Raw genomic sequence first — 27360 nt, 5'->3', positions numbered from 1 at the left:
AGGAGGGTGTTGGTTCTGGAGATAGGCATTTATGAAGGAGAAAACCCAGGATGTATCCCCTGAATAAAGAGATCTGGGTCAGGGAGGAGGCCTACAGGACAAGCACTGGAGCCAGATCCCCATGTGGCAAAGGCTTTTTAACACCTATCCCAACCATGTTTGTGATTCCCTCATCACTAATTACCAGCATCCTGCTCTCAGATGGATGAATGAACAAATTCTTGTTGATACAAGACATAGATAATGAGCAGCAGCCACATCGAAGAGTTATGGGGTCTGTGATTTCAATTTCTCCACAGGTTAAGGAACCAAGTGTTTGAAGGCATGGCTTAACTACCTTGGAGTGGCAAGGGCTGGGCTAATAAAAGTTGTTACCCAGCCTCTCCTTTCACAGCACAGCCAAAAAGGCCTTCTGCTGCCAGCCATCTCCCTCTGCCCCTTCTCCCTGACACACACAGCTCTGCCGTCACCTCGCTCCAGGCAGGCAGAGATTTGGCTTTTCTTTTGGACACAGCTTTTGGTTAAACCTTGCTCTCTTCCCAGCCTCAAATGAATTAGCCCCTGGGCTGATTCAATCTCTATTAGTCAAAGAATGAATTTCATTTACTAATAGAATAAGAAGAGCAGCAGATTAAAAGAAAAAATAACCATCAATTCTTACAGTCAGAGAAGAGATTTCACTACAGGAGACAGGCATTTAATTCTGTTTGCCCTAGCATTGCATAGAAACCTATTTTTATCAGCACAAAGTGCTTGACTGTCTCTCCAGATAGAATTTTAATGTGAAATTACAATTTAAATTCCACTCTTTTCACACCAATAAAGATTTTGTGATAAGAGATCATTTCAATGAAAAAAAAAACCCATCTTATTTTTCTTTTTTTTTTTTTTTCAAAGTAGTTTGGTGATGTGATCAGCTCTAAAATACCAGTTAGCAATTGTGACCAATATCCCTGACTACTGAACACCCAAGTCAGTCCCAATCTAAATAAACTTGAGGCTATTTTTAGAAGTAGGAAGGCAGATGGGAGTGTCAGTTGCTTGCAAGCACACATGCCCACCGTTCAGCCTTTATGAATGGCTCCTTACAAGTGGAGAAAGAACTGAAGAATCTACTTGCACTCTGCTCTTCTTAGCAACATCACATCATTCATTGCAGGCAACAACCCCACTAACATCCCAGACAACCTAAAGGTCCTCCAGGAAAAAAGCTTCTGTTGTTGCATTCTGTGGTGGGAGCGCACAGGCACAAATTTTATTTGTTTGGGTCAAGGGATATGACCTTTGCACTCTTATTTCTTATTTCTCCTAATACCTTTGCTCTTCACACAAAGAAATGTAGATAAGCCAAGGTATTGGGCTCACAGTAAACACAAAAGTCAAAAAAATGAAAGTATATTTTCATAGATAAACCAACCTTTTCTAAACTGTACTGAAACATATAAATATTTTATTACACTGAGAAGCTATGGTGCTTAAAGCACAGACCAAATCCCCCAGTGAGGGGAAACTCCACTGGATGCTGCATCTTCTTCTTTGGACTTACTTTTGAAAGTGAACATTTATTTAGAAATAAGCTCTTTTAGATAGCTGTTATAAAAAACAGAGGGAAGAGGGGAAATAAAAATTAGTCTTACAAGGTCCTTGATGAACTTGACATATTCTGGAACACCAACATAATTCCCTAACGTTTTGCTGAAGTTTGGTATTGTGCATGTAAAGAAATACTAGTAATCATTACTTATAGAAAAACAAGATTATTGTTGCACCCACCTTGGCTTAGTTTTGACCAGAATTAAAGCTCCATATTTCACATGAACTCTTTGTTCTAACAAGTTTTGGGCCCATAAGGAACTGTCTTGTTCTAGATAATTCCTAGATATTTTAATTTATGATCTATTGATAATAAAACAAAAATATTTACCAAGGGGATAAAACAGTAAAATAAGAGTTAATTTGGCACTGAAAAGTAATGGTTTTATTTCAATAATCATGACTGAGAATATCTTCTTCAGGCTAGAAAGGACTGGAAATATTTTAAAAGGAATACTCCATATGTTGGAGTTCCTGTGATACAGATTAATGGTTCAAAGTTAGTGCTTTTAAGAAAGATATCAGTTTATCTTATTACTGCATATGTGAAAACAAAATAAAAAAATATCTCTGCCTATCTACAGACATATTTACATTGGAATTAGGGCTGCCGGGCTCCCACTGCTCCTTGAGTAAGAGCAACTAAAAATATTGTGAATCTAATTTTCCTTTTCACTGGCACTGAAAAAAAAACTACAAGAAAAACTTATTTCCAAGCTATAGCAATAAAACCAGCCAAGTACCCCTCAGTCACAACCAGCTGCCCTTGTGCACCTCCTCTACACACGAACCCATCATCTCAGTGTGCAAGTTACCTGGAACTGGCAGCTGGAATTGGCAGCTGCACCATTCCTGAGCAGAGCCTCGTGTGGCTCAGGAGAGAGAAACAAGGCACAGCTTGTTGATCATTTCCTTCGTCTCTGTTGGTTTGGTTTTCAAGATAAACACAAGGCTTGAAGACTAAGATGGCATTTCATGACTTACTGTGCTTTCTGCTATGTGGAAAAGAAGGGGCCTCTAGCTAAAAGTCTTGCCTAGAAGCAATTAAACTTTACTGGGTGCTTCATTCAATTATGAGTAACGAGAGCAGTCACTGTACCCCGGTTAACAGCTACCAGAAATCAAGGTCATGGCTCGTGATGAAGTCCTTGTCATAGTCTACCACAGAGAGCACAACAAACTGTGACCAAGAGACCAGTCAGCCTCACGAGACAGCAAGGCTCCTTTCCATCTGCACCAGATGAATCCTTATTGCAGCTTTTAGACACAGACTTCAAAGAGCCATGAACAACCATAACTCTGTCAAAACCAGTTTGACTGCATTATGGGATTGTAATGTCTATAGATGACACTACTTTATCAGAAGTAGCACAGGAAACAACAATTGGTTTAACACATGGGAGTCTCATGTTGGAATAAGTGAATAAACTCAGGCACAAGGATTCTTTCCCATTTCATGCACACAGTACAATTACCTTTCAGCTACTCAAGACTGCTTTTACCATCCTGAATGCTAGCATTGCAAAGAAATCAGTGTAATGGTGGTTCCTGTATCGGTCAGTTAGTCAGCATTATCAAATATAAAGTTACTAAACTCAGGACGTGGTAGCTCACTACAACAAAACTGAATCACCTTCTACTAACAGTGAGTGCAAAGGTGACAGGTCCTGCTCCCACTGTTGGATGAGCAGAAATGCTTTCTGACACATTTAGCCTTTGTATTCCAGAGAGAAAATGAGATGCTTGTCAGACTCTAAATACCAATGGCAAAATCCTGGTCCCCCCAAAACTTGCAGGTTGACATCTTAGTACAGAACATCGGTCCCGTGCCTCCAAAAGACTACAATTCATAGCACTTTTCCATTGTCCACAGAACAGCTGTGTGACTAACTCTGTAAATGACGCTTGACCTTGGGTTTCCATACTGCAGCTATAGTCACAAATACAGGAAGACTCAGATGGGAAAACATGGAATTTTTCTGTCCAAATATAGAACACTTGCTGCACAGCTGTCTCTGGCCCACAGTTTGCAATTCACCCTCCAAAATTAAAAGAAAACCCAACACCTCTGACATGCACTGCATTCCCAGCTCTTTCTTTTGTCTGCCAAGCCTAAGCAACAAGGATTCAATAGCAGGTCTGTCATATGTTGCCAGAAAACACACACAGCAACAAGTAAAAGAACAGAGAGGAGACCTTGCTCCATGCCTGATCCGTGCCTCATGGCACCCAGGGACTATGATACGGAGGCTGAAAGAGAATCCCCCAGTGAAGATGCTTTTATAGAGGTCTCTGCTTGTGCAAGTCATACAAGAATCTGGTGATGAGACATGGGTAAGATTGCATTACACATTGCTGTGGGTATACATGTGTGGGCTTGTACACAGCACAGAGCACTCCCCTCCCTATATATGCCAAGAACATTTGGGTTTGTTCCAAATGGAGGTCAGGCTCAGCAGAGAACCCCTCCTTCCTCACAGGCAGAGTAACCAGAGATCAGCTCTAGGAGAAGGCTCTAAACAAGGCAAGGCCAAATTCAGTGCCACAAGCAACAAAGGAGCAGTGATATTTTAAGTGTCCTAAATATACATGCTTGCAGATGGGAGCTAAAAAGTCTTAACATCCCACCTGAAATTCTGACCCAGTCTTGCCCTGGCATAATTACTGCCCAAGGTTTCCAAGCTGCTGGGATCCTGCCACAGGCCAGCTGCAGCATTTTTCCTGTGGTGGCACATGTGGTGTGAAAGCAGCATGTGCTGTGCAGAGCTCCTCCTCAATAATTAAATACTTTGAATCTTCAACATAGAAAGAACCAAACAACATATAACACTAAACAGCACACAGTGTTCTTACAAAGCGTGAATATCTACACAATTTTCTAAATAGAGTTTTATTATTTTTTAAAGCAATTAAAATCTATTTATATGTGATCACCCTGGATATCAAGCAGTTAACACCCATCTTCATGACACTTACTTTTACAAGTCACAAACATCTGTAAATCCACACCACACATCTCCTAAATCCAATGTTTGGCTAAAAATTTTTGGCTTTTTATAAGATGCAATTTCTAATCAATCAGGCAGAAAATAGTAAAAAACAACAAAAGAAAAAAACGGTTACATTGCATACAAGGTTAATCTTGATTCTGGTAATTTTATCAATGCTGCTATTGTTTCACCAGAGGCAAAAAAGAAACTGCAGGTATGCAGCTGACAAAAACTATTTACTCTCTCAGTTTGCAGGTCAGATAAAGTGTCAGCTAAATAAGGCACATTCTCTGTCATGTACCAGGAACTGTCCCTTACTACTGGTGCATACACATAGACTGGGAGTATTTTGATCACAGTTAAAACTAATTTGTGCACACAAAAACTCCACTCAAAGACAACATTTAAGTACCAGCTTGTTGAATAAGTACTGGATAATCAAGATGAACTTGTTTTTAAGATACATCTGGGTGCATATATTTGAGTTTACTGCACCATATTGCAGGTTTTCACAGATTTCTGAATATCCAAACAACTCAATAGTAGCCATGAGGGGAGTTCCCAATATCAGCATATGCACAAATATAACAGCAGACAGAGACTTCTGAAACTGAGCACTCACCAGTTCCAAGCACTGCCGGTGCCCATATGCAGCAGCGTAATGCACAGTGTTGTACCCCTCTTTATCCTGGATGGATGGGTTGGCATCGTTCTGTAGAAGGAACTCTAGACACCTGTGGATAATTCACCAGTGTAAATGCAAGCTCACAATACTCAACAGACTCTTCCTTCGCTGCAACTGGAAGTGGCACTCAAAACTGGCAGCTGTTAATCCTGTATTTGCAGCAGCATCTCAAATCACTGTTCACCAATAGCTCCTCACATTCACCATTTTTTTAAAATCAGAACATCCCCACTCATCATTGAGGATCATCTTCATGAAAAAATCTTCAACCTAACTTTTCTGGCTACTCTAGGTTACAAAAATGGTTTTCTACTACAATACCTGAAAGAAAAGTACACAACTCTGTGTCATGATGTAAACAGCCTAGAACTGCTACTACTCAGATAAAGACTCGTATATCAGACCATCGGCCTCCAAACATGCACTATGGCAGGCTGGAGAACAAAGACTTAACTTAGTTAATTTTCTGACAGGTACATGCATGAATATATTTTCTTCTTTGTTGGTTTTTTTTAAATTATGTTTTTCAAAAGATCTCTTTTGCTCTCTTTAGCTCTTACTACTTTCTCTTATACAATCAAGATACCACCATTATTATTAGTAGTATTTTCTTCCATAGGCTGTGATCTGTAGTGAATGTAAGGCTGTCATAGGAAAAACGGGATTTAAAAAAAAAAAAATCACTAAGCAGATAGATGAAAATGTTAATCCCAGTGAATGCATTGAGAAAGCCATTGGCTACTTCTTTTTGCAGTATACATACTATGTTGTGAATGATACTAAAGACAGTGCACGATACTAAAAAAAAATCATAAAATTACTGAAGCTGTACATTTTCCATTAAGAAACGGCAACAAGCACAGAAACAGAAATATTGAGGCATATGTGCACAGAGAAGAGGGTGGAGCTTTTTTCTATAGGTTAGTCCTCATTGAAGCCAAGCATTGTGTTTAGGCAGAGCAAAGAACAAGCAAGTGCAGAGTGTAAAACTGCAAACCAAAGCAGTGGTGTTCTCCAGCAATGAAGTCTAACTGCTTTTTTGACACCAAACTTACAATGCAGCTTCTTTTTCCTTCATCTCAGCGGTTCTTTCAAGTTCTTCAGCATTTTCATGGGAGTTACCTAAAATATTCTTTCTTCTTAGCATAGAGGACAGAAAAATGCAACTTATTTTCAAAGTATCATACTGGTGATTTTGATGCAGTCTGCCACCCATCCCCAATCTCATCTTCAAGGAGCTGATCTCCTCCAGCCAATAGTAAGAATTATACAAGTTAAACAAGTGTACTGCATGGGTCTGCAGTTACTAAGTTTTGCAAGTTATTGAGACAACTATAATATGGTAGTTTATTGTCCCACAAGTAAATGCCTGAAGAAAAAAAAAATATCCTGGTTTCTATCAGATACAGTTTGATCATCACTGTCTAGAATCCTTCTGTTTCTCCCACAGCAATGTTGTGCACTTTTTTCTTTTCAAGAGAATAACTCAGGATTACCACACCTTGCTTCTTCCTACAATAACCTACTAGTTCTTCTCTAGCATTTAGGATTTAGAACAACTTTAATCACTGATACTAAATTGGTCTATCTTGAATCTGCATTAGCTGACCCCCTCACCTTCTGTCAAATACCTTGGCAACACTGTGTGATTAAGTGGTCAGGTTCTTTAGATTCTGAGGGAAATTCTGAAAGAGCTCAGCATGTCATCATATTCCTGCATACCCAATGATTTTTGGCACCTCTGCTTCCCAGCTGGATGCACAGCAGACAAACTACAATTTGCGATTTTACAATCACGAGCTTGTGATCACCATCTTTCTTGGCCACCAAGGATAACACAGAATATGTTTCCAATCTGCTATCATCAAGGATTAGTACTTGAAAGGTTGGTAAAAAGACAGTTTCCTAAATTTCCATCCTAATACAATACACAGTATTCCCAAACGGATCCTGCACAAAACAGTACATCTGTCTTTAATATGCCATTTCCCATTTGTAATATCAAGATTTGACATTCTTCCTGTAGGTGCTAGCAGTAATGGGTTGTTCTACAATCTCAGAGTTTGTTGCCCACTGACTCAGAAAAAAAATCTTAATTATTAATAAAATAACTCCCCTGAATATTAACATTGCAAGCTCATAAGCAGTATTCCTGTGCTTTGCTGAATTCATACTTGCATCTTCTTTCAGTTAACTAAAAATCAGTGAGATCCCAAAAATAAGATTCCCTGAACAGAATAAGCCATGATCTAGAGAAAAACTACATACTCAGAATCTGCAATTGCCTCGTTAATGAAAATGCTGTGTGATTTCTGTTGCTGGAAAGGATACTTTCTGAAGATCATAAACAACAACAGTTACCAGAATAGCTGAAACAATAGGGCAACCTCACTGCACCAAGACTTTTCCCTGTTCATTAACTGTCCACATCCAAAGTTAATGATGAATATTCTTTGGACTGAGATTGCCTGACCTTGGGAGTTTTTTGACATACAGCAGGAAAAACAAATTGCTGACCTATAAAATCATGGACTGCAAATAGCTTTTCATCTATGTAACAAGGCTTCTTCCAGAACATCTCAAACTGAAAAAATTAATGAGAAGACAGCATCACCACACCTGAACCAATTTAGGTTTGGACTGTGAGGGTAAATAAAGGCCATATATTCCTACCAAGGTTCAGGATGTGACTAAAGTAAGCTTTTTCTTTTTTAAAGGAGGGATGAAAGTAGATACATCCTGAAGTTAACCAAGAGCTTGTTTAAATGCAGGAATTTCACCTACCTAGAACCAAAAGCTGAAAAACACACACTGAATCATCATTCTCAACACCCCAAGTAACACCTCACCCTGGTAAGACAGAATTAGAAACAGCCAGTGGCGAAAGCCTTCCTACAAGCCTACCCTCATTTTAATGCCAAGCACAGACCTTTGGCAATCCTGCCTCCTTCTTCCCAGCACTGTTCAGTTTTGAGGGCAACGGGGAAGACATTTTTTATATCAGTGTTATCATAGCAAATAATTGAAAAGCTATCAAGGCTCTGATGTGGCATTCAAAACTCTGCCATAAAGTTAAACCAAACTTTTCCCACTGTGGCTTTGAGGTGGTATTCTGCTGGGAATGATGCAGATGTACTTTCACCAGACCTCACTACACAAGAAACCAAAAACTAGTTTCTTAGTGTCTAGAGAAATGAGACAGAGAAGCACAGGATGACCTAAAATAAATACAGGTTGCTAAGTTTTAAGAAAGAACTAACTGGATAACTGAGTCTGTTTTATAAAGTATGTTATAAGGAAGAGATTGCCAAAATATGCAACTCTCTAGGAATTAAAATTGCAGTCTCTAACCACAGCATTTCTAAGCTGTTTTCCCCCTTTCTCACAAGAACAACACCATGATCTGCCAAAGGATATTCCCCAGGCCTCTCTCTGAAAAAGCAACCTGTTTGGACAGGGTGAGCATTTTTATCAGCTCTGACAGTGGAGTGAGACTGATGGTTAGATCTATCCCATCTTATCCAGAAATCCGCCAGAATGGCCAGATGTCTGTAACTGCAGCCCATCTAGTCTCCTGCTGTCTCTCACTCCACCCCTTCTGATGGACGTGCAGCAGATGTAGAAAATTCACTGAGCTTATTCTTGCGAGGAAACCACACAGAGGAAAACAGAAAGGCAAAACGTTGTGAAATTAGTTTAGTAGGACAGGGTCGCTGCAAAATTGTGTGTTACTTCAAAGGTAAAGCGTGGAGCCGAAATGCCACATCACCTGGGGATTTGGCTTATAGTCAGAGCCACTCAGTGTGGAGCTATGCAGACATCTGAGAGGAATTCCTTTGCTAGCAGGATCATTTTCTTGGCTCAAACTACACGGCAACGTGAAAAGACTAGAATGACTCTGATTTAGCAAAACACTCAAACCAAGAATTATGCAGAGGCTTTCTTACTTTCGGTCCATGTCAGAAGCAGCAGCGTAGTGCAAAGGGGTGCGGCCCCACTCATCTGTTTCATTAATGTTGGCTCCTGTTGTCACCAGTGTCTCAATACAGTGGAAATGGCAATTTGCAGCTGCATAGTGCAAAGGTGTCCTGGAACATAAGTGGTAATTTGTTACCTCATATTCCAATATGCACAACCAAGGATAAAGACAAATCTTAAGTGTTGAATTCCTACAGATTTCCAGCGGTCAATATCAGCACCTTCATTTATGGAAATTTAAACAAAATATTGTGTTAATAGGAAGCTCTGGTGCTCCTACAAAGTCTAACAGGATACAGATCATCAGCCTGTGTCTTGCAAACAACCTATTCCCAGTGACAGCCTCTGCTGTGGCTCTACATACATGCTACTTCCAGTTGGGAGGCAGAGCAAAGCACAGTGTCCCTTGCAGCAGCTTGTTTAGCTGGCACAGCAATGCTTCATGGGGGGGAGGAATACTCCAGGAAGCACATCAAGTGACAGCTATTCTACCATCATAATCCAGGCTTGTCTTAGGCACACAAGCACAAGAATTTAGACATTAAGAAAAAAAACTGTGATATTTTTAAAACAGAAACCTCAAGAGGGTGGGATGGATTTAATGTATTTAATGAACTCTGCACCTATCTGTCTGGCATATAACTGCAGCAGCAAGAGTTCTGCAGAGAATGCCAAACTACTTTATTTTACTGCCATTTTTCATAGAACATATGATTTCCAGACTTATGTGGCCTTTCTTCCTTGTCTGATAGATTCTTTGTTTTTTAAAAGAGCTTCATATTTTACCTACCTTCCACATTTGTCCTTCTTATTAAAATCTGCTCCACTGCTTTGCAAGAGTTTTATACATTCTACATTACTGGAAAGAAAAGTAAAGAAAATAAAACATGAACAAAACAGAAGTTTACATCTGTATTGCCTCCTCTCCCCCAAAAGGAAAAAGTTACTCTAATCATTTTTGTATTATTTGCTGTGCAAAACCAGGGTACAGCAACTACAACATGAAATTCTATCAAACAGAAAATGAAGCTTTAAAAACACTATTTCCTTTTTTTTTCCCCTAAAAAACCTCAAACTTCTCTTCTGCAGAAGAGAAAAAGAAACTAATTTTCCAAAGAGAGCACAGTAAATGTGATCAGAATTCAGTGTGTTTGGAGATTTTCAGTGGGAGCTGTACTCTAGTGCTTCCCACACTGAACTGGCATTTTATAAGAGAACTTATAAAGAAAGTTGTTGCTTCTAAAATGCCAGTCTAATAATGAAGAGGTGACATTTAACGACATCCACCCCCATTCAGCAAAGCATTCAGCAGTAAGCACTTTGCTCAAATGCTGTTTACTTAGTGAGATAAAATCACAAGAGTCACTTTTAGGTTTATTCCCACATGATTTGTGGACTATTGATAGATCTAAGCACATCTCCAAGCGCTTTGCTGAATAAGGGGCATAGCTATTTAAAGTGATGGTCATATCAACATGGCATTTATATAAGTGGGGGAGAATTCACCACACCATAGCTGTTTCTTCATCTTGTTTAAAGCCAGGTAATTTTTAATAGGAAACAAAATCAGCTGAATTCTCACATCTTTTGTAATTCAAGCAAATTAAGGTATGACTCCAAGCCAGAAAATGACACAAAGAAGTGCAGCACTTTCCAAGAATCCTTGTCATTCACAGAAGCAATAAATCACCTCTGTTCACATTCAGATGAGCAGGCCTTCAAATTATGTTCTTTTCCTAGCACCCATGCAACTCCCATTAATGTAATGGGAGTAACAGGCGTGTGTCAGGAAAAAACTAATGCCTTTTGTATATCTCTAGCTGTAGAAAAAAAAAAAGGACTGGATGCAATTATGCAATATTTTGGAGTATGTTGATCCCTACTCTAAATTGCAATTGCATAAAATAACTACAGAACACTCACCACAACGTACTAAAAATAAAAACACTTGCTAGTGTGACAATTATAGTAAACCACTGGGAAAATACGGTTTATTTTCATGAGCCACTTTTGCTTCTTATGAAGCCTCTACTTCTCTTTAAGACTTCCAGGATGTTTTTATTATGCTTTGGGGGTGTAGCCTTATCAAAGAGGTAGCATCTGAACTACATTATAATAACCTCCATCCAGGCAACTGTCACATCTCCTCTATTAATGTGAGAGAAGTATCAGGAAGAGTAATACCACAGGAATAATAAAACCAATATTTGGATCGATTTTATTAGCTTTTTCTTTTGTAGTAACAAAAACGTGGTAATATATATTTTGGTTCACTGAGAAGAAAAAGCAACTTCTATAAAGATTGCCAAGTATTTGCTGTGGATGAGCATTTCTGCTTGATATAACCACAGAGAATCCAAGATGGGCTATAGCCAAGGCTCCATTTCAGCTGTTTTCTGAGCCATAAAGTACTCAACAGAAGAGTCAAAACTCAATGCTTGCCAAACGTTTTGTCCTTCTGCTAGGTTAACATCACAGCACTTCACTGACAATTGTTTGGAAATGTTTAAGCTAACTGAATGCTGCATTTACAGCTTAAATTGACATATTTCAATTTTCATTGCAATTTCCATTTCTGGCCTCCCAGCACTTGTCAGGAATGCATCACCCTGAGAGAAGGACAGCCTTTTGACTTTCTAATTTGGAGGTTGGGCGTTGGTTGGTTGGTTGGATCTGGGTTGGTTTCTCTTTTAGAAACTTTTAAACTTGCACCTGAAAAATCAAAGAGGGAGATGAACTGCATTTGGACTCCAAGGTTGCAATCTGATGGGCACCACTGTGCAGCTGCATTTTCGGACAAGGACACAGTCCAAAGGCAAAGGCCAGGAATAATCCCTGCTGGTAGCATCCCAGATCTACAGCTCCTACTCCTCACTTGCTGTGCCCCAGGAACTGATGATTTCCTGCAGATTGCTGGCCCTCAGTGACTTCTGTGGCCAACGGGCAGGTCTGGGTGAGTGTGCAGTACCCCACTGAAGCTGAAGCAATCTTCACATGGGCATGAAAAGAAAGAGTTTTACCCTATGCCTGAAACCCATGCTTCAAATCACAACCCAGCTCACTACAGTAGAGGGATTCAGATCATCTCCTTTCCTTTGCAAGCACACCCCAACACGAGGGCAGTAGCAAAGGACAGCCTCAAGTGACTCAATTTTGACATCAGGCTCCTTCGCTTCCCTTGCACATCAATAAATTCCCCTGGGGGTGACACAGTCAAGTTGGCTGGCAGCAAACCTGCAACCAAGCCACAACATCACTTAAACCAGCTACAGCCCCAGCTACTCACCCTCCTGCAGCGGCAGCGTGGAGGCACGTTCTTCCGAAGCTATCGGGGGTGTCTATGTCAAAGCCTGCAGACAGCACGTGCTCATTACTAAACAAGGACACTATGCTATACTTTTGTCCTAGTTAAACCACAGGAAACATCGCAGAGACAGAAAAATCAGTTAGTTGGAAAAAAACAGAACGCAAGCAACTACAGTCAGAGAGAGGTTGTCACGGGAACGGCGAGCGGCTGCCTGGCTTTGGCAGCTCTATAAAAAGAGCTGCAAAGTTGACGAGCGCCTATTTCCGCATCCAGCTCTGCGCCACATCCCTATTTACAGCCCCGTGACAGGCATTCATGAGGCAGATACTTAGCAAGAGGACTGCGACAGCAGGACGTGAAGACAGAAAATACAGAGACACGAGGAAGAACCACAGAGTCAGCCTAAACATGAATTGGGGCTGGTTTTATTGCGTGTGGTTTTCAGATTGGAAAGAGGCTTCCAAGGAGCATGCAGGAATATCCATCAAGATGCACAAGGCCAAAGATATAATCCTGGCAGTGCTAACTCTGGTCACCCAGAGCATTTTCTCTTCCTTCCTAGTGGTCAAGGCCAGAGGGCACCACAGTTTAATGTAATGGGGCCTGTAATTACTATTTTTCATATTTTTTTATATTCTACAGGATAGTTTAGGGGGAAAAGTAGTGGTAGGACATTTTACATGTTAAGTAATGAAGGAGTTTTCTAGAAAAGGCATATGATATGCCTTTTCATTTTTTAACTCATGGGAACTCTCGCCTGGAAAAAAAAGCCAAACAAAATTTGGGATTTGACCCCTGTTTAATGCCTCTTTGAAATGGTTGTGTCAGCAAGCTCCTGCTTCTTCTGCTTTGGGCTCTGCTGAGGATCCCAAGACTGCTCTCTTGACTACAAGACACTACACGTTCAGTTATTTCCCCTCTCATGCCCACAGAGCTTTGGCCAGCCTAACTCCGTAACTCTGTATGGATTCAGAAACACACTTGAGTTGTATCTAAAACATATCTTTAGTGAGATGTAAACACCTGAGCCAGTGCAGACCCCAAGGAGATAATTTCTGAATTATTCTTTTGGGGGGGGATGAGAAACTCCCGAAACAAAACAGTATCTCACATTCCTACAGTTTGGAGAAGGGTCCTAAATTTCCTTTTTCCTCCTGGTGAATTAATATAAACCCTCTGAACCTATCGGGAGGAAAGAGCTTTGGGCACGAACGATCCAGGATGTGAGGAAGTACCAGCCCGCCGTTAGGAAAGCCGCGCACACTCCGGTGCACTGCACCACACAGCCAAACACGGGGCACAGGAAGTCTTTCATCTGAATAGGTCACAACAATGAGCATAAAGGGGCTGTAAGCAGCAGAGACACACACTACTCGAGCTCCAAGGACGCTGTGGGACTGACTTACCCGATGACAACAATTTCCTGCAGCAGTCTGAGTGAGCGTTCAGCGCTGCTAAGTGTAAAGGGAACATGTTGTGGATCCCACACCTGAAAGGCACAACAGCCTCGTTACATGGTGTCATGTGAAAATGCAGGTTGCATACAGACACAGCACATCAAAAACTCCCTCCAGAAAGGCAGCATTTTTTTATCCTTTTCTAGGAAGATTCTTCCTTGGTGCCTGCCATTATTTTTATCTGTATTTCCTTAACAGCCTTCTCAGGAGTTAAAAATACTCTGATGCAGCAAAATCTTGGCATTATGCTTTGAACAGAATGTGGCAGGAAGGTTTCTAAAAATTCAAGGCAAAGCAAAGGTAAGGGAGGAAGAGAGAAAACAGATAATGCTTGGAGTCAATTGCCCAGTGTGGGATGCACAAATTTCTGCACCAAGTACACATACTGCAACTGCCATTCTGAGCTAAAAGTAAATGCCAAAATCTTCTCTATATATTTCTGAAACCCATTTTTTCTGCACTTAACATCCTTTAGACAATTCTCATGTGGGTTTACAAAGCCTCTCCTTCTTCCCCCTCTCTCTCCTGGGGCTGGAGTAGCTGATGACTCTTCACACTTGCCTTTAGGCTGCCATGTCACAGTTTTCTTCTAGATCGTGAGAACCAATAATCTAATTTTCCTATTTGCTCCAGCTACTCTCCTCACACTCCCTTTCACTTTTTCCTCCCTTTAATACATGACCAACCTTCTTTTCAATTACACTATAAACTTCTCAGAGCAGACATGATGGGTAAAAAAAGAAAGGTAGGCACCTATCATTAGGCTAAATCTGTATCAGGCAACCACATAATTTTTAAACAAGCTGAGCACTCAGCAACTTTAATTAATATCAGCAAATCATCCCAATGCAGTCCCTAGGCATGCCACTGCTTACTGTCTTAGAATACTTTTGGGTTTGGAGATCTTGGTGTCTTGCCATTCAGCATTGTTTTATGTAAAGCATTTGGTTGTTCTAGAAATATTATCCTACTGGCAGTGCTCCAAGTGCACATAAACACAGAGCCTCTGAAACCAAGCTCGACAAGATTATCATCTACTGCCTGCTTCAGCAGACATATATTTTTAAATTACAGACTCTGGAACAATAGCAGATGGATTCATATCAGTCCTTCATTTCTGCAAGACAATTGGTGGATGAGAGAGTATGATCACCTCATGGAAGAGGATTTCAGATACAGACCCAAAACAAAGGAACTTGTCTTTCTGCAAGACCCACCATAAATCATAATTACTTACGAAGCTTTAAACAAAAATTAATGTGAATGTTTGTAAAGATATTTTGCTCTCTCCAACATTCTATCCAAAAATGCATTTAACTAATTTCAGTTTCTTTTTAAAAACCTTATTCTTTCCAGAATCCACAGGAGTCTCTTTCCTTGGTCTTCACATTAAATGCACCCTCCTTGCTGCTTCACTACACTGAGGAGTGACCTGTGGTGCTGTACAAATTTTACTTCTGCTAGAGTCAGCATCTCTATCTTACAGTAAATCTATTAAGAGATGATCTGACAGCCTGGTCTTTGAAGAAAACAGCACAAGCTTCACCAAGGTGCTGCATCTGTACCAACAGGTTTCATTTTCTAGCGGTAGATTCATTTATATAAGGTAATATTGGACATTCTGTGTTGCTGTGCTTCTTCCTACACCCATTTCTCTCCATCTCCTCCTCCACTTAGTTATCTAACGCAACATTATTCATCTTTTAGGTCAAGATTTCCATCCAACATGTTTTAGCTGGTTTCCATCAAAATACACTGTCTGCACATCTGCTAACCAACATCCCACTTCCACTTGCTGTTCCCACTGGTTCCTCCCATCACTTATACACTTTCTCCTCCAAATGCAGTTGCCTCAAAGACTGATTGAGCTGTCTGCAGTTGTTGCTAACAGCACTGCAGAATTTTCTTTACTAAGCCCATTCAAGGAGCTCAGCCAGATTTATTTACATGCAGCACATATGAAAGTACATTTAACACAGACAGTAGCATCATTTTGATCCGCCTGTTATCTCTGAGCCAACTTCTTATTTCACTTATTTCTGCTGCTGGAAAAAGTATTTTATTTGATCAATGTTCCAGTCACCCAACTGTGAAATAGAAATTTCTTGCTGGATAACCCTGACTCCAAGAGTGGGCTATCCCACTGCATCTCATTTTCCCTTAAACCCTCAATATAATAGACCGAGACAGACTGCACTGGAGAGAGACATAGGAAAAACATACACATCTATTTAGACACCAGGATCTTCATGCTGGATATATTAATAAAATCCAGTGACGTTAGCTAAAGCCTGTGGAATTTCATTATCCATGCCAATTGAAGATCTGTTCCACCTTCTGAGTTTGCACAGCGACAGTTGTACTTGACAGAGGAGTATGGCCAAATGTGTTACTTTCTTAAATGCCACCAAGCAAACAAACAACATACTGAGAGAGCTGCAAGTATCCTCAAAATTAAAAGCAGCTCATTTGAATTTGAAAGCAGGTTTTCCTAACTAGGTAAGTCAAGAGAAGTCACTGATTTCTATGGCAGGTTCTAGGTAGAAGACAAATTATGTTTTTGAGACATGCAGAGGTAATTGCCAAAACCTTACATTCATGAAATCAGATGCTGCTATTAAACACTTGGTACAGATACCCCCCATGGCATTGAGTTACCCTGATCTCATACCCCTTTGTTTATGTTCAGGTTTGCTGTTTTCTTTCGACAGACTGTAAGAACCTGAACATAATTATACAGTACTCAAGTATTAATAATCAAGCACCTGCCAGTATTTGAGTTGACAATACTAATCATATTTTGGGTGCACTCTTGACACATGTGCAAGAGAAAAGAAAAAAAAATTGAACTGAAGCAGAAAGTGCTAATAACATTTACAAATGTGTCTAATTTCAACTCCTTACCCTTCTGTTTGAAAAAGACTGCCAAATTCACCAATTCAGATAAAAGCAGCCCTGTTATTTCAGCCACATGAATATCAGAAACATCAAGACAGGCTCTAGTTATACTAACATCTGCTTTGCAAGCCTGCATTTCTGTTAATTATCCTATGTCATACCAAAAGATACAAGGCAAAGGAATAATCATTACGTAGGAAAGATCATAAACATTAGGTTAATTTAGATACTTAAGAATACACTTTCCCTTGGAAAGCATCTGAATTTTTTTCCAATTAAGTTTCCTATACAACCTCATTGCTATGGACTTCCTGGAAGAACCGTGATCAGGATGCACTTTATATATATATATGTGTGTGTGTGTGTGTGTGTGTGTGTGTGTGTGTGTGTGTATATATACACACATATATGTATATGTACTTCATGTACATTAATACCACTGTGCCACATCAATGCTTCAGGAAAAAGAAGCAGTACTGGCACTACATGTAATAGTGTCACTGAGCACAATAAGAACTTAACAGTTTTCTTCCCCTCCACACTTCCTAGTTGTTCATATTTTAGTCCCACGCTCCCCACTGAAGTACAGTACAATTATGCTTATCCATTTTAACCCTCCCACTTCAGAACCTGAGGAGTAATTGTGTTTCCAGGCATCGGACATAACACCTGATCATTAGAAACAGCTCCACTTCAGCACCTACTTGGCAGTATCGGCTCCGCTGGTTATGAGTGTGTTGATCAAAAGCTCATGTCCATATCTTGCAGCCACGTGCAGAGGGGTGTTACCATCCTTATCAACACAGTCGATTTCCCCTCCTGCAAAAGACATTTTCATACAGGTTAACACTGGAAGGTTCAGCCTGAACCAGTGACCACAAGTGTTATTTCTCTCTAGCGAATGCAGCATAACCAACCCTGCCACAGAGACACTAAATTTCAGAGACCAAGAACCAGCACAAAGCAAGCTGTCAGCTGTCAGCCACTGGTGCTGCATGTGGTCTGGCAGCAGCATTTTTACCTCTGCAGTGGTAGGGGAAAGTGGTGGGAACTGGTGAACAGGATGATATACAAGGGTCAAGCGCATCACTCAGACATGCTGCCCATTTAAGGTACAAATGGATGCCTTGAATTAAAATAACGAGATAAACTGTTGAATAAACCATGTCCTCATTCTTAAAGGCACTGCCACTCAACCTCACCTGTAAGACAACAATGTTAAATGGATTTCGCTCAGGAGGCCATCAGGAACACACTGCAAACAAGTGTGTTGTGTGCTTTTTCTGCATCTTACCCAAGAACAACCAAACAGTGCTTAAGTAGAACTTTTCCTTATCATTTAAGCCTGGCATCTTGTGTTTTATCTTCACAAGCAAGAAAAATAGATTATTTCTTTAAATAGACTATGATCAAAGCTCTATTTTCTTTTTGGACTGAGAACTGTAACTTTTTTAGTCTCTCCTTGAAACCCAGGTTTACTGTACTCCAACTATTCTCATCCTTCCAGCTGGCCTGCATCCTTCTGGAAGTAAAATGTCAAAAGCCAAAACCAGTACTACAGTTGATGTCTCCCAGTGCTGAGCTGAGCAAAAGGGATTAATTCATGCCTGCTGGCTATGCTCCTGTCTATGCACTTCTGTACTCTGCCCAGCACATGTAGTACATCAATGAGCATTTTTAAAGCACCATGACACTGTTGACTTATAGTCAACAACCTTCTGATTCTCTACAAAACCCAGATCCTTTCTTAAGGAACTGCCACCCACCTGGCTGTTGCCAATCTGAACTTGTCCAAAGGATACTGCTGCCTCCATGTGTGATCTTTCTTTTGCTTCACTTGCATTATAACTTCTGTCTCCAGTTTTACAGGATCATTTTTGGTTCTGACTCCACTTTCTGCCAAACTAACAGTCTCTCCCAAATTAATTTTTTTTTCTCCAAATGTTAAAAGCACATTTTCTATTCCACTATCCAAGTTTTTAATGAAAATACAGGATAGTTCCAGACCCAGAAAGGAAACTGAAAACTCCCTCACCCACCTTCCATTTCAACAACAAACCATTTATTACTAATCTCTGAGTGTGGCTTTTCAAACAGTTATGCACCAGAACTACAATACTTTAATACTAAACTAGTTTGCTGTGAGACTGTTTTATTAAAGCATGTAAAAAGTCTTTCTAATGTTAGTATATGTTAATATTTACTACATGTCCACTATTCACAGGAGATAACAGGCCATAACTGCAACAAGAAAAGTTCTAGTAAAGCACTATACAGTATCCCTGGAGAAACTGTGGATGCCCCATTCCTGGAAGTGTTCAAGGCCAGGCTGGATGGGGCTCTGGGCAACCTGATCTAGTGGAAGATGTCCCTGCCCATGGCAGGAGAGATGGAATGAGATGATATTTAAGGTCCCTTACAACCCAGGTCATTCTATGAATTTCTAATGGTGAATAAAGGTCAGTGAAGTGCTTCGACAGGTTTCCTGGGATGGAGCCTCCACCAGTGGAGGTCTCCACAAACATTACCTGCCCACAGAAAAGTTGGGGGACTGTACTGTGTTCACAAAGCCTATTAAAATGCTGTAGAAGAGAATTGTGATATTTTGACTTCTTTTACTCTTGAGAAATCTATGCAAGATATTGCCTACTTTGGCTGACCTGTGTAAAATTCTCCAGCATTTCTTTTTCCCCGTTTTTAGAGATAGGTATCACATTTGCAGTTTTCCAATTTTAAAGTAATCCATTCTTCTCCTACAAGTTGCTAGAGACAGCAACAAGAAATTGAGACATCTTTAGCCAACTCATTAAGTACTGCAGAATGAAACTCCATTTCTTTAAATCATTGACATTTCTCTCTTCCACAATGTCCCATGGCAATGAGGCATAAAGTCACTTGCAATCAGATCTATGTACAATACTAAAATTAGAGGGGCAAAAAATGAAAAAAGAAAGAAGTGAAATCCAAGTAACTTGAAGAGCAGAGATGTGTCAAGGACAGGTGAAAAACTGCTAGTACTTCCAAACACAAATCCAATAGCAAGCAAACAGTGGCTCTAAGTCAGAAAGCATACTAAACTAAACAACTAAAAACTGCATGAAATCACAGTTTCTTCCAGTTTGCCCCAGCTCCCTTTTATTATTACTATTTTATTTATCCCAGGAAAGATATGGCAACAATTTGCATGATGACCTGAAAGAAGCACAATGTACTGGACACCTTCATTTTAAAATACAATCTTGTTTAAATGTGTCATTACATTTACAGCATAACTGTTCAGCCATCTTCAAGATGTCACAGGTCCAAGTTTGGGATTTGGGAAAACAACAAAATCCCCAAACAATGACCAAACTCCAGACCATCCTGTCTGGTGTGGCCAAAACTGGGAAGCTTAAGTAAAGAATCAGTAATAGCAACCTCTCTCAATCAGAAACAGGCCTCTGCCAGATCTCCAGCAACAATAACTGTTACACTCTGTAGTGCTCTTGGGCAAAAGAGATGCCTGATAAATGACTGACAATCAGGCATCCTGGCTATGCCAGAACAAACAAGGTAGTGCTGCTCCTCCCTCCAGAGCATTTATTCAACACTTCATGAAGACAGTGGTGAGGGATGAGCTCAGGGAGGTGAGAGAAGTACAGCTGCTGAGTGCAGGGTAGAGAAAATGGCCTGAGCTTTAAGAAAACCTGGGCTTCCAAGAGAGGAGAACTAGAAAGTTTTATTGGGGGAGTTTTTGGTTTGGCGACTTTTTTTTTTGTTTTTTAGTTTTGAAATAGTTTGAGAAAGAAAATTGTACTTGCTGCTCAACGGAAAAAAAGACCTAAATACAGCTTTCAACTCTTGTTTTCAGAATAAGAGTCTGAACAGATCAGCTAGACCTCTGTCAGCTGGAAGCTTATGAGATTTTATTAACAACCAAAATCTCAACTTGTGATGACACGATGGAATGAGAGCTGTCAGTGCAGCTCAAAGCCAGAAGTTGATGGAGCAGCCCTCAGAGCAGTTCTTTGGCACTCTGGGTCTGAACAACTGAAAACTGCAACGCTGGAAATGCCTAATCTTTTGGAGAATCATTAAACAAGCACAGAAACTCACCATTCTGAATGAGGGTCTGCGACCGTGTGAACCTCCCATGGACAGCTGTCATGTGCAGTGGGCTCTTCCCATCCTTACTCTAACAGAAACAAAACAGAAACCCAACCATTCAACATGTAAAGCAGTGGTGACAATTTGAAGGCTCTCAGCTCAACATCCTACAGCTATTCTTCAGATAAAAACTCTGCTGACTTCAAATGATTGCAGGAGTGAACCTATAGATGATGTCAAATGCAAAAGGTGTAAGCCCACAAGTAAAACAATTCCTCAGCAATGAGTAGGAAATGGGCTGGAGTGAAGCCTGTCCTTACAGCCTGGTGGTACACAATACTTGCTAAAAACCCACACATATATGACATATTATTCTTTAACATTGTTTTTAAGTAACACATCCCATTCGGTCATTGTCCTTAACTTTTGCAACAAGGGGAATAAAGAACAGCAAAGGAACCATAAAGTTAAGTAGGAGAGCAGTCTGTGAGAAACTTCCTGTTTATCAATCCATATTTTATAGACAATCCCAGAATAAAAACCACCATACTAAAAACTTGTTGTTAATAAATTTCCACACAATCAAAACCAAGATGTCTACAAATGACCAGGAGAAAACAGGGAAGGCTTATGAAAGGAAAGGTTCAGTGAATAGGGAACAATGTTTTGGGTTCTAGGGAAAGAAACAGACTGGGGAAGCTGAGGAATGAGAAAATAGCACAGGAGTGGTACCAGCCTCACTACTCACATCACTAAATGTTTATGGGCAAGGGGTTTCACCTTTGTTGGCAAGCACAGTACCTAATTTAATTTTAATAATTCTGAGTTTAAATAGTGCACAGACTATTCACGGATCTCAAGGGACTTGCCACAGGTGTTAAATGTCAGGAGTTAAATGTTAGTTTTATAGATGGGACACTGAAACACAGAGTTTAAACCAAAGCAGTCAAAATCTTATATGAACTCAGAGACCTCAAGTCTTCTGGTACCTATACGACCACCCTCTGTTAGATAACAGCAAGTCCCTTTCAGCTTCATCAAGATGTATCAATTGTGCCTCAAGAACATTCAGATATCCTAAACATAATCAGACTTTGTAAGCTTGGGCTCTAAAGTAGGTAACAAGTAACCTTCAGCTCTTATTCCCTGAAAGTCAAAAGGAACTGTTTAGAATCAGGTTTAATTATATTCACATTATAGGGGGAAAGAAAACACCAGAAAGGAATAAGTTCCTTGACTTACCACCATCTCCTGAGATACCATTTTGACAGAGCTCCTGAGACTATATTTCAGTACTGGTTTGTGCATTCAAGAAAGTGGCTGGCCTAGGGTTTAGAGCTGCCATTATATTTATCAAGGCACTAAGAGCTCCTCTGCTGGGAAGTAATCTCATCCAAACAGTTTAATGATCAACATTCTCAGCATCACTCTAATTCCATCAAGGATTTAAAGCCATGCTGTACTCATTATTACAGTTTCTTCCTGAGGTATGCAAATAGGATAAAGTAAAACTGTAGAGCTGGAATGCAAGTTTTACCTGAATATTAACATCTGCCCCATTATTCACTAGTAGTTCAAGACACAGTGCTCCGTGAGTGGAGGCAGCAGCAAAATGCAAGGGAGTGAATCCATTATTATTGGGCTGATTTACATTAGCACCATAGTCAATCAGCTCATTAACAACAGAATCCTGACCATTGTAACAGGCAATGTGAAGTGCAGTATTTCCATAGATGTTCATTTCATCAATCTAAAATGAGACAAGGAGACATAGTTAAAATTACAGACATCAGCTTAGCATTTTTACATAATGCATCATACACCACAAATGGAAATAGCTGGAGGTTCGAACTGTCATAGGGCATATTTCTCACCAGCAAATTTCATTGACAAAATACACTCCCAGACAGCTTAACCTGGAATGCTTTACCTTTACTATTATTAACTTTCTATCCCTCTGGCAATTTCTAAAAGCCATTAGGAAGTTTAAATCTGATAGCAGGACTATGTAATGATGAAGATGATGAAAAAATCCTAACAACCTGCAAAGCTTTTACATGTAAGTGGAAAAGCAAGACAAATAAAAAGCTCACAATCTTTACTTTTAAAAAATTACAACAGCGACTATTGAGTTTTTGTGAACAGAACCCAGGTGTAAGAGCTCTTTCCACACATTTATTTTGGAAGTGGAATGAAGGAATCTGAGGGAAAGAAAGGTTAAAGTGAAAAGCCATTTATGGTTCAATAAGAAACCACTTTAAGTAGCTCAGTGTTATAAAGATGTAATTAAGATTATGTTACTTCTTGATGACCAACTTAGTATTCAACTGCTGTTCTCTAAAATAGGACAAGACAGATTGTACAAGACTCAGACACGGCATGAACAGCCTTCCATGAAATACAGGTGTCTCAAAGATCATATCCCCAGTGGTGGAGAATGTGGAAGTTAAAGCAGTGCTATGCTAGTAATTACCTAATAACAGGCAACACCTATTTCCCTTCAACTTCACAGCCAACAGACTGTGAACGTGTACTTCTGACAATTTTTTGGCATATCAAGTGAGCTGAAGATGCAATGGCTTTATTTGCCATCTCTGATTAACTGTCTAATTAGTGCAAGCTCTTCTGGTCATCTCACCACTGCTTTGAGGAGATGGCAATAAAGAGAAGTCTGTGCCCTGAAAAAAAGTTATTTTCCACAGTGAAAATAATCCTTCTCCTTCCCTCCATCAGCTACAGAGGAAATATGGGTCCCTAAACTGAAACACCCTGAACTGCTGTCTAGGTAAAGTATGTAGTGGATATGTTAAGAATAACCACACATCATATCAAAGGAAATGCTGAGTCAAGGAAAATTTCATTAATCCATCTTCTTCTGCAGGAACAGCATATATTTCCTGATTTCTTCAGCAAGGTGGCCTGGAATTTACTGTCCATATCAGACTTTAATACAGTATGTTTCCTGACTCTTGAACTAATAAACTACATGAAGCATGAGGTGGTCTAGAAAATGGGACCTCTTTTGTTTAAAAGCTCTGTCAATGTCTTTAGCAGCATCTATAAGAAAAAAAAAGAAAAGACTATCTCTAAATATGGAGAAACATGGACGCTACAAAAGTGCACATTATCACATACCTCCACCCCTAGGTTAAGGAGCTGCTTCACAATATTAATCTGCCCATTGGATGCAGCTGCATGAAGTGGGGTATAACCCTTCTTGTCTTTACAAGTCACTTCTGCACCGTGATTAATCAGTAAGGCAACAACTTCCAGGTGACCTTCAAAAGATGACAGACATTATCAATGAGTACATCATCCTACAGCATCGCTTCTCCCAAATTACTGCTGTCTTGCTAATGCACTGCCCTTTCACTGCTATTTTAAAATGCTCCCACAGTTTTACAAGGGGGGGAAAAAAAGCATTTTTATAAATGTTCCTAATCCTAGGCCCCAGGCTTTGTCAAGAAATCCATGCATTCATCTTCCCCAGATGTGTCAAATTTCTCTTTACTGAATTAGTTTTCCAGTCACTAAAAGAACAAAACCACACTTCTTTTCCATTTCTTTCTCTAAGACTAACAGTTTGTGTTTTAATCTCAGAACAGTGAGCACAGGAGCATGGCAATAAAAGTCTCCCAAAACAGCATCCTACAGATGTCCTCTGCAAACACACCTATTAACACTTTTTGGTTTTTTGTTAGTGATAAAAAAATAACCTTAATAAATTATAAAACGGAGGTACCCTCTTTGCTAGCACCATTGAGGACATAGAAAACTAAATTTCAAGTGCAGGACCTAGGAAACTGTATAGACAAATTCCAAGTGTCCAAAAATAATTAAGCATTCAATAAACTATGTGAGGGCTTATAGGATAAGATGCTCAGGTCTCATTATCTAAATTCTGTCTAAATTGCACTACAGACTCCTGAATGCTGTCTAAATTGCACTACAGGCTCCTAAATTCCATTGCTAATTTAGGTCTTAGATGTTATCTAAATACTTTTAAAAGTACATCATGAACTTCTGAAAATATTTAAGTGCAGAAGAGACGTGGAATTGTACAGCACAATGGAAAAGCCTTTCACATCTACACAGTGCAGTTCAAAGCTCTCTAGCTCAAAAGCCACATCACAGTTGTTGGCAAGAGCCTTCCCATCTGTCTGTGTGTATCAAAAAAACCACACAATATGCTTTTCTCACAGTTTGAAATCTCCTATTATCTCACTTCCAAAAGTGCCAGGATTTAAATCAAGATTTTTGACAGGTCAAATGAAAGAGTTCCTGGCGGAGGGCACACAACTCCCGACAAATTGTAATCTGAAATATAAACTGCTTGGCCAACAAAAGCTCTTGAACAAGCATGACCACTATGACAAGCAACCTTTTTCTAGTATTTTTAAATTATAATGCCTGACTGCAAGAAATTTTCCTTTAACTTGGAATGAATAATAAGCTCAATTGATTTAATTAAGAAGTATTTGGAAACACCACTGATGTTTTGAACAGATAAATTGGTTGCTCTTGTCCACTCTGGAATAAAAGATGACAATTTGCTCCTAACAGGAAGAAATCACCTAAGAAGCATTTCTTAAGAACATCATAATTTAGCTACACTATAAACTTGGATTTATGACCTTAGTTATCTGCACTTTATATAAAGTAGTCTTTAGCAAAAACTGAAACATAACCTGTTGTTTTTCAAGCCCAAATATAGTTCAGACTGGAACTAGAGCCAGAATAAAAAAAAACAAATTGAAAAAGCAACACAAAAAGCCCACAATTAACTGTCTTAAAAAGGAAATCACAGCCAAGATCTCACTAGCTGCAAACCCATAAATGGACAGAGTTTATTTAGATCCGCTGCACCCTTCCCTCTTCAGGGTAATTACAACACTCACTTTCCATGGCCAGATCTGTTCTTGTTCATTTTGAAACATGCCATTCATTTGTGAATAAGAAGTTAAAAAGCAGGAGCAACAGCCCAAGCCTTACCCATGTACGCTGCCCAGTGAAGAGCTCTTCTGTCCTTTTTGTCAAAAGCATTGATGTTTGCCCCCTTGGCCAAGAGCAAGTTCACCATCTAGAAATAACAACAGCAAGTAAACCAACCCTATAGATCACACACAACAGATTATAACAAATCAATCTACCAGTAAAGTTGAGACCATAAAACACTGCATTTGAATGATAAATTTGTGAATGACACAAACTGTTCAAAGCCGTGTGCATTAACCACATGCACCAGTGACAGTCACAAGGAACCAGGACAAGTTCTGTGTCCACAGAGGGGGGCTGAGAGCATGGAGGGGGCTACTACTGCAGTGTGCTTCAGATCCAGCTTGGCAAACTACCTGGAAGAGAAACAGTTTTGGAAGTGAAACTTTGCTCTTAATTTTACTGTTAAGACCAATTTAAGCGGTTTCCTTGTGGACTGGGACAAGACTCCTCCAGACTGTGTCATGACAAACCCTAAGATCTGCTTGATCTTTCCACAAGGAGTGTCTATCCCTTGCCACACCATAGTGATTTTCTTTAAGTTTCCCTGTGCCTACTGTCTGTGGACAGCACCAGGCTGTTTCCTGCACAGTGCTGGCCTTTTAGACAGTACAGCTAAGAGATGAAAAGCTGCTTTCTCCATTGTCAATCATTCAACATGAAATGTAAGAAAAATGGGAGGGGGGGAGGGTGAAAAATAAAAAAAGAATGGAAATCACAGTAACTCCAATTTTCAGCTAAACATTTTGAAGTCATAAATTACAGATGGTTGTCTTCCTCTCTTACACTGTTTTGCCACAGGGATCAACGAATAATAGCAGAGATTCAGTCCACATTTCTGATATTCTCTATCCAAAAGCTCAGGAGCTTTAGATTATGATGTTTAGACACAAAACATTACTGTCTTTTTCCTACAGTGCAGTATTTTAAAGGCCAAACACCATCATCTTACAGGAACTGCCATTCCTCTTCCTTCTTTTAATTACAGTACAACTGATCAACTTTTGCTGACAGAAGCCTATTGCTCCAGTCTGAGTTTTTCTTCAATATCTTGATCATCAGGTGTGAAGTGGAGCAATGAAGATCCCTGTACCCAGATCTAAAATTCTAGCAAAATCATTTACATAGCGGCTTTATTTACAAAACTATAGTTTTTCTTATATAATTAAACAGTAATAATACTAGAAGGGTTTGCTTGTGTAAGTAGAAAAACAGAAGCACATTTTCTAGAAGACTAATCAGAAAAGCCGAGTGACTGGACCTCACACAGCTGCACATTTCTTCAGTAAGAGATGAATCCACCAGTTTTCCATTCTTTCCAATCTGCCACTCTTATTTTCACAGGCAGTCCAGAGGACAAAAAGCCAAGGG

General features: G+C 39.8%; 1 protein-coding gene across 15 annotated transcripts in view; it reads right to left on the bottom strand.

The window, feature by feature from the left end:
- ANKRD44 (ankyrin repeat domain 44) overlaps positions 1-27360 on the bottom strand; it is a 135434-nt gene that overhangs the window by 29052 nt on the left and 79022 nt on the right. For 9 of the 15 annotated variants that reach the window (XR_005562627.1, XM_027730686.2, XM_027730694.2 and 6 more), the window contains exons 6-16: positions 25987-26074; positions 24130-24272; positions 22532-22744; positions 21004-21082; positions 17613-17727; positions 13960-14042; positions 12533-12596; positions 10037-10105; positions 9216-9356; positions 6324-6404; positions 5206-5317 (exon numbers count right to left, since the gene is read on the bottom strand). Coding sequence is in view for 14 of the 15 variants with exons in the window: in XM_027730686.2 (XP_027586487.1) it covers positions 5206-5317; positions 6324-6404; positions 9216-9356; positions 10037-10105; positions 12533-12596; positions 13960-14042; positions 17613-17727; positions 21004-21082; positions 22532-22744; positions 24130-24272; positions 25987-26074 (1188 nt within the window). In the remaining variant the exon portion in view is untranslated. Of the gene's footprint in view, positions 1-5205; positions 5318-6323; positions 6408-9215; positions 9357-10036; positions 10106-12532; positions 12651-13959; positions 14043-17612; positions 17728-21003; positions 21083-22531; positions 22745-24129; positions 24273-25986; positions 26075-27360 lie in introns of all 15 variants that reach the window. The other 6 variants (XM_027730679.2, XM_027730680.2, XM_027730681.2 and 3 more) reach the window with 3 other exon arrangements.

The sequence above is a fragment of the Pipra filicauda genome, unplaced genomic scaffold, assembly GCF_003945595.2.
Source record: "Pipra filicauda isolate LSUMZ 115617 unplaced genomic scaffold, ASM394559v2 scaffold149_size4050908_pilon, whole genome shotgun sequence".
Lineage (NCBI taxonomy): Eukaryota > Metazoa > Chordata > Aves > Passeriformes > Pipridae > Pipra > Pipra filicauda.
This window is presented reverse-complemented; position numbering and strand designations above follow the sequence as displayed.